This window comes from Mus pahari, chromosome 2, assembly GCF_900095145.1.
Source record: "Mus pahari chromosome 2, PAHARI_EIJ_v1.1, whole genome shotgun sequence".
Lineage (NCBI taxonomy): Eukaryota > Metazoa > Chordata > Mammalia > Rodentia > Muridae > Mus > Mus pahari.
The window spans coordinates 43,049,513-43,057,381 of record NC_034591.1 but is presented as its reverse complement, the minus strand read 5'-3'; the positions used below and the strand labels follow the sequence as shown (position 1 = coordinate 43,057,381).

The following is a 7,869-nucleotide window of genomic DNA, read 5'->3' as shown; positions in this document are numbered from 1 at the left end:
CCAGGGCCAAGAAGAGGGAGTGGGGGCAGGAGGGTATAGGGGACTTTGGGGATAGCATTTGAAGTGTAAATGAAGTAAACACCTAATAAAAAATTGGAAAAAAAAAAGAATTCCATATTCTAAAATTCAAAGTGCCTTTATAGTTCTGTAAGAGAGTTTCTTGTAGGGAAGCATCATGTTTGCTTGTTATTTATAATTCTGTTTATCCTTGTTACCTGTATGATTCCTTACTGTGATAGTAATGATGTGTCAAGCAGTCTGTTGTTTCTTCAGTCTGTGCATCACATCTTCTGGGGCAGCTGGGCTGATTGGCTGCAGTTCCGGGAACTAGTGTATTCTTAAGGCAGGAATCTTATCATGGAGATCTTACCTAGAAAGGAAATTTACAGCAGTCTTACATTCTTTTCATTGCTTAGCACAGTGGCTATTAACCTAGAATTTGGGGTTAGCGGTACAGCTGATGTGGACTGAATTGGAATCTAGGAGTGTTTTAAACATTTTAAATTGTTACATCAAAATAATGTTTTATTTATACAAATTACATAAGGTACTACTGGAAAGAATATCTAATAAACAGGTAATGGTGGTTCTTTCAGTTAAATGGATGGGAATCATAGTTGAAGGAGATCTCAGTAGTGTGCATATGTTTCTGGGTGAAGATGGACAGGAACATTTTATAGTAGTATTTATTCATGTATTGCAAATGAAAAAGTTGGCAGATTACAGTGTGAGAATACCCTAAAGACCCCACCATCCAAGTTTGCTGTGAAACCCCATACCAGACTATGTCTATAGATGCGTGAGGACATCTGGGAATCTCTGTTAAAACCATTTGATAATCACTCCCACACTCAAAACATAATGAAGCAAACAATAAAATAGTTGAGCAAGACGCCGTCACTACCACGGAGGTCATTGTTTGTCAAAGTACAACTTTTAACAGAATACATGGGTCAAGAATTAAAATACTTTCTAGTCTTAATCTCTTACATTAGCCTAAAGATATCTGACAAAACAGGTTTTGATACAGGTAGCAGTAAGCCCTTGTTCAGATTGTTGTTTCCTTGGACTCTGGTGAGAAGGAAATAAGGTATCCAGCATCCAGACCCAAGATTGTTTAGAATAAATACTTCTGGGAGGACAAAGTATGAACCAAGTTATTTGACTGTCAGTAAGCAGAGAAAAAGTAGCCCAGTCCTCATTCTAGCTGCAGGAATTCATGGCAGTCTGTAGACCTTGAGCATCTCAAAGGCCAGAGTCTATTATACAAGATCTAAATCAAACGATGTAGTGTATCAGCCTAAGGAATTCCTAGGACACTCTTACTGAAAGCAGTGCAGGGAGATTTCGTTGCTTCAGCATCTAAGTTTGTGTTGTATTTGGAGATCACACGATTTTGTCATTTAAAAGAAGTAAACTTTAATTATCTGCCCTCCCCTTCTTTTTCATGCAGAGAACGCATTCAATTCCTTTCAATGAGTACCAAGAAGAAGGTTTTGGTTCTTGGGTCTGGCTATGTGTCTGAGCCTGTTTTGGAGTATCTGTCCAGAGACAACAATATAGAAATAACACTAGGTAATCAGGTGTTGTTGTGTTGCTTTTTAAGAATAAAAGCTAATTTCATTGCCTGTTGAATCTGAACTTTAGAGGATTTTTATTTCTAAGTTTTGAAATGTTGTGGAGATATGGAAATGTCTCCAGTGGAATGAAATCTTTAAAAGAGTGGATTTTTCTATTCTTGAAATAGGCTCTGACATGACGAACCAAATGCAGCAGCTGAGCAAGAAATACAAAATCAACCCCGTCAGTTTGACTGTTGGCAAGCAAGAGGCAAAGCTGCACTCCCTGGTAGAATCCCAGGATCTTGTGATCAGGTAGTGGGCAACAGAAAGTTCTTTGTGCATCTTGTTGTTGTTGTTGTTGTTTTTAGATGTATTTATTTTATGTATATGAATACACTGTAGCTGTCATCAGACACACCAGAAGAGGGCATCAGATCCCATTACAGATGGTTGTGAGCCACCATGTGGTTGCTGGGAATTGAACTCAGGACCTCTGGAAGAGCAGTCTGTGCTCTTAACAGCTGAGCCATCTCTCCAGCCCTGAATCTTGTTGTTTTAATCTTCTCTTATTTTCTCCCTGTCTCTTTTTCCTTCTTGCTCTTTCCTCCTCTGTCTTCTCTCTCATAAACATTTAATTGAAGAACATATGTATGAAAATATAAATAAGTATGAGAATAGTATGATGTGGTGGTACCTTCCTGTATTTCCAGCACTTGCTTGAGGCTAAGACAGGAAAATTGAAAGTTTGAGGCCAGCCTGGGCTAAATGGTAATATTCTTTTTGTCTCTGACTCTTTGTTTTAATATTCTGTCTCTGTCTCTTATGTTTTTGTCTCACCATCTATCTCTCAATGTCTTTCTCTCTCACACTCTTCCTCTTGCAAGTGTATGTTTATTTGCACACTACAAAAACACACATACACACATACTCTTGAATAAAAAACCCACAACTATGTTGCCCGGGGAATTGCTGCAACATTAATACATTTTCTAACGACTATCCACATCAAGAAGCATTTTGATAATATCCTACAAGCCTTCTTAGTAACCTTTGTAAACTTGTTGGCTCTATCCCATAAGCACTGTTCTTTCTTCTAACATCTAGATTAGCTTTTTGCATGTTTTCAAAGTTTGTAGAATTGAGTCATTCAGTAAGTCCTTGTTTGTGACTGACTTCATTCATTTGATACTGTGATTATGAGAACCGGCTGTGTATGCTCTACTGTGTGAACATACCCTTAATACTCTTGTAACTTTGATGGAATTTAGTTGTTTTGATTTGGGCTGTTATGAACATGCTGCTAGACACACTTCAGTGTTTGCCTTATGCTCTTAGAACACTAGAAATAGAATTTCTGAATTATGAGATATTTGTGATTCAGATATGTTACATGCATATAAAGACAAGCATAATGAGGGAATGTAAAAAGTATTAAAAAGAAAAAAATACAGAAATGGTTAGTGAAGATCATTGTATGGTAGACAGCAGGACAAATCTGTTCTGTAGTTCAGAGGTCCTTGGTCATTTCTGAGAGAATTCTTTTTTCTAATTTTTTTTATTAGATATTTTCTTCATTTACATTTCAAATGCTATTCCCTTTCCTAGTTTCCTCCCCCCAAAATCTCCTATACCCTTCCCCTACCCCTGCTCCCCAACCCACTCTAGAATCCTGGCCCTGGCATTCCCCTATACTGGGGTATATAATCTTTGCAAGACCAAGGACCTCTCCTCCCATTGATGACCATTTGGGCGTTTTCTTAGGACTGGGCTATGGTATAGTTCAAGTATCCTGGAAGGGAGAGAGGACTGGAAACCAAAGCTTCTGAGTCCCCTTCTCCCTCTGTTTTCAGCTTGTTGCCTTATGTGCTTCATCCTGTGGTGGCCAAAGCCTGCATCGAAAACAGGGTTAATATGGTCACTGCAAGCTACATTACGCCAGCCATGAAAGAACTGGAAAAGAGGTAAGCCACAGTCTCCAATAAGGTGCCACCTCGGGATTGTTGCTCTTCTGTGTCTGACTTTTCCATTTTCTTCTTTTCCACCCGTGGCAGTGTGGATGACGCTGGCATTGCAGTCATTGGTGAACTGGGATTAGATCCTGGTCTTGATCACATGTTGGCAATGGAAACAATTGATACAGCCAAAGAGCAGGGAGCCACGGTGAGCCCGTTCTGTGCAGACATCCCCTCAGGGCATATAGGGTTGTCTTTTGCTTCTCATTCGCGATTTGCTAGACTACAGCTCTTCCTTTGACTAGGAATTACAAAACTGCAGAACCTACAGATATATCTGCAGAGTCAAACAATAACTTGGGTCTTAATAACAGTTCTAGAGAAATAGATGATATTGTAATCATTTTGTTTCTTAAAGATTTTGCCTTTGAGACAGATTCTTTGATAAGATTTTGCATTTAGAAGTTAGAAAAAAACCTCTGGGGTATTAGTCTGTTGTTTAATTAAGTAATTACACAAGACAAAGAATAACTGTATATGTAGATATGGTCACTCAAATAAAGTGATTTGGAGGTTTTTGCATATATATGTGTGTGTATATATATATATATATGTACATATACATATATATGTTTTTGGATATGAAACTTATAGGAACCGACAAAGAAAAAGTGAATTAATACTTGAATTTTATTTATTTATTTAAAAGCTTTGTTTTATTTTCACTGATGTGTATGTATATGCTTGCATGTACATACACAGATGTGTGTGGGTGTGGATGCCCTCAGAGGCTATAAGAAGGTATTGGATTTTCCAATATGGCTGGGATTATAGGAGGTTATGAGCTGCCTAGCATGGGTGCTTGGAACAAAGCACGGTTCTCTGTGAGAGCAGTAAGCAGTCTTAAGTACTGACCCATCTCTGCAGCTCTAACAGTTGAATTTTTAACAGGATGAAAATTTAGCTATTATCTCTAGCAGAGTTTATATATTTTTTCATATACATATATGTGTGTGCATCTGTATATATAATCTGTGTTAATAAGTGTTTGACTTTGAGGATGTATGTTTGAAAGCCTCAATAACTTAAAAAAATAAATAATAATTCGTCTTCTTAATATTACTGATTTCATTTATTTCTCAATTTGCAGATTGAGTCTTATGTTTCCTACTGTGGTGGCCTTCCAGCCCCTGAACATTCAGATAATCCCTTGCGATATAAATTCAGCTGGAGTCCAGTGGGAGTCTTGATGAACATAATGCAGCCCGCTAGCTATCTGCTTAATGGGAAGGTAAAAAGGCTCATCATGGAAACCTTAGAGATAAACACCTGCAGTGGTGGCCAAAGGGACTCCAAACATGTCCCCCCAATATCAGTGTTGTCTGACCATGGCCATGCACATGAACACACATGTGCAAAGAGTTGGCCTCCTCCCCTTAGATGAACAATTCGATCTCAGAGAAAGCTCTGGAAAAGCAGCCATCCAATGTGTGGACTCTCTTCCAATCAGCTAAGTTTCTGTCAACACACAGCTCTTACTGACAAGTATTAGTACCTGCCCTCCCTTGTCTCCACTGATATTTCCCAGTGTATATTTTTCTGTCCTATTTAATGGGTCACCTTTAATTTTTCAACCAGTCCTGTGTTCATTCTTCCTTCTTGGCTTCTTCTGAAAACGGACTTCTCATCTTATTTACTTATGGAAATAGTGGTTATCTTTCAAGTGACTTCAGTATGAAACTTATTGAGTATATTTACATTGTCTTTCAATTGATCTCAACATGCCACACCCTGAGTTAGACTTTGGAATAAGCACCAAAGATGGTGACAATAGCTGACTGACATTTCTGAGTTCAGAGAATTCAGGGCTGGATACAAGTGGCCCTCCACATGGGATGTTTGATGCATCAGAAAATGAAACTAGTATTTTTTTCTGCCTATGCAGAAACAGCCTAATTTGAGAACAAATGAGTTAGTAACCAGAGGATCACAGTATGCCAAACCCGACTAAGCCAGCAGAGAATTTTAGGGGCATGCATCAGGATGTGAATGTCACTTTTATTTCCTCTGATAAAGGGATGAGATGAGAGCCATATCCAAGCTTTATGAGCATATGGCTTGGGCATTTTCTTCTCTGTTCTAACTATCCCTAAACCTAGGCCTGGAGACTTCTATAGCAGTCCTGTCATGTGAATTAATGAAGCCATGTAGGTTATAATCTGCCTAACAGCAGACTTATTGGCATTCCCTGAATCTTGACCAAATATTACCAGCAGAAAGAACTTAGTGCTCCTGAGAGCCCAGGAGAAACAAGTTGTTTCTGGCTGCAGAACTTGTGGTTGTTAAATTTGAAATCCACCCCTGCTCTCCTCTTCAATCCTGAACTCGATTTCTAAAATGGAGTGCATTTTTTTTTTTCCTGACATTGGAGGATTTGAAGAGAAAACAGGATGCTTTTCTTATCTCTGCTAAAATGATATTTTTTCAAGGTCTTGTTCAGATTTCCTCTTGTAGAGTTTCCTGGCCACTTCAGCTTTTGTTCACTATTCTTTTGTCTGAACTCAATCCGAGTGTCTGACACTTAGATACTTGGATTGTCTGTGTCTAAGAAATTTCCGTGATTCAAGTCTATAGATCTGTTCCCCAATCTTTATTGTTAAACTTCTTAAAAATGTCTCTCAGAGTCTTGCCCTTCTGTCCCCTCTGCCACCATCTCCTCTGTCACTATCTCCTCTGCCACAGAATGGGTCTTACAGAACTCAGAACTGTAATGATGAAGACAGGTGACCTCTCTGTCTCTGGCTTACAGTTGAATACTTAAACTTTTCTAGTAATGAGGATGGGTCTATGAATGAGAGCAGATCACACTGTACTGTGTTCTTGTGGTCAGCTCTAGTTATTGGTATTGTTTTGAATTCTAGCAAATCTGTCGTCTTCCCCTGTGTCTGGGAGCAGTGATTAGTCTTCTCTTACTTCCATCCCTGGGTAGATGGTGGTACAGTTCCCAGCCTTGGAAAGTAGGAAATTCACACGTGCGGAAAGGAAGCCCCTCCTCCTTTTTAAGAAATCAAGTTAGCAATGGCTCCCTGTGGCCATAGCCACTCTAGCATAGCTTTTAGTAGATGCACTGCTATCAGAATCCTTTTTGAAAATACTGATCAAGAAATAAGCAAAACCAAGAGGCTCAATGTGATGCAGTAGAAAGAACACAGGCAGTGTGTTAGATAGGCTTGAATCTGCTTGTGTCACTTACACTTCTGAGAAAACGTGTGATTAACATGGATGAAAAGCACACAGGATACCTGAAAGACTGAGGGTCCCTAGTTAATAACAGCCTGTACCTTTACCATGCTAAATTTCTTATTGATTTAATGATGACACTTACATTAATCCCCAAAACAGGAGAAAGGAAAGAGACCATTGAACCAAATCACCACACCAAATTAATTAAAGCATTTTTAATTGATGATTTAAAACAAGCTTTATTATTATTGTTGTTATTATTATTATTATTATTATTATTATTATTATTATTATTATTATTATATTAACTAATTAATTAATTATATACACAGGCTAGGGCTGCCTCCTCCTAAGGCAGGTTTAAGAGATTAGCATTGGATAAGAGGAAGACAAGGTTGTCATAGCTCAAGAAAGGTTTTCCAAATGAGGGACTTGGTGGGAAAAGTTGGTGGTAGGGTTATAGAAGCAGGAAATAAGATAACAAGTTAAATTAGTCATGATGACCTCCTGAAACAAAGGCATGATTGCAAGGTGATCATAACCAGGTAGTTATAACCGACAACTGGTCATAGCAAGCTTTCGAAACAAACTACTGTTCAAGATGGTTATAATAACTCTTTGAAACAAGGACATAGTTGCCATTTCCTGGAACAGGAAGTACAGCATCATTTGTAGTTAAGGAGATTTGTGTGACAAAGCCCAGTCCTTGAGAAACAGAAGTTTAGCCATAAACAGGAAAGGCAGGCTGGTTCATCACTTATTTTGGGGATCTGAGTGTTTGTTCTAAAATAGATGCCTATAATTCTCAATGGTTGGGTGCATGTATGAGAAAGAATTGGCCTCAGAGAAGCCTTCCACCACATGTCATGTCATGAGAGGTGCGTTTGCTGGGAGTGGGTCTGGGATGCAAGCATTGTCTGAGCAGAGAAAAACACAAGTCCTCTACAAAATGGATAGATGAATTTTGAAGTTCTTAATAGAATAATTGAACTGGACAAGGCTTATTTTTGAGCCTAGGACACTAGACATTGTTTGCTGCTATCATATGTTGAGGAGTGCTACTGTGGAACAGTCTTCTATTGGTTCATTTTCTTTCTTTCTTTTTTTTTTTT

At 38.5% G+C, this 7,869-nt stretch overlaps 1 protein-coding gene across 1 annotated transcript in view; it reads left to right on the top strand.

Annotated features, from left to right (window-relative positions):
* The window catches only part of Aass (aminoadipate-semialdehyde synthase), a 53,035-nt gene that overhangs the window by 35,540 nt on the left and 9,626 nt on the right, over nt 1-7,869 (top strand). The window contains exons 14-18 of the mRNA XM_021190715.2: nt 1,454-1,575; nt 1,748-1,874; nt 3,413-3,523; nt 3,614-3,722; nt 4,665-4,805. Coding sequence (XP_021046374.1) covers nt 1,454-1,575; nt 1,748-1,874; nt 3,413-3,523; nt 3,614-3,722; nt 4,665-4,805 — 610 coding nt within the window. The remainder of the gene's footprint in view (nt 1-1,453; nt 1,576-1,747; nt 1,875-3,412; nt 3,524-3,613; nt 3,723-4,664; nt 4,806-7,869) is intronic.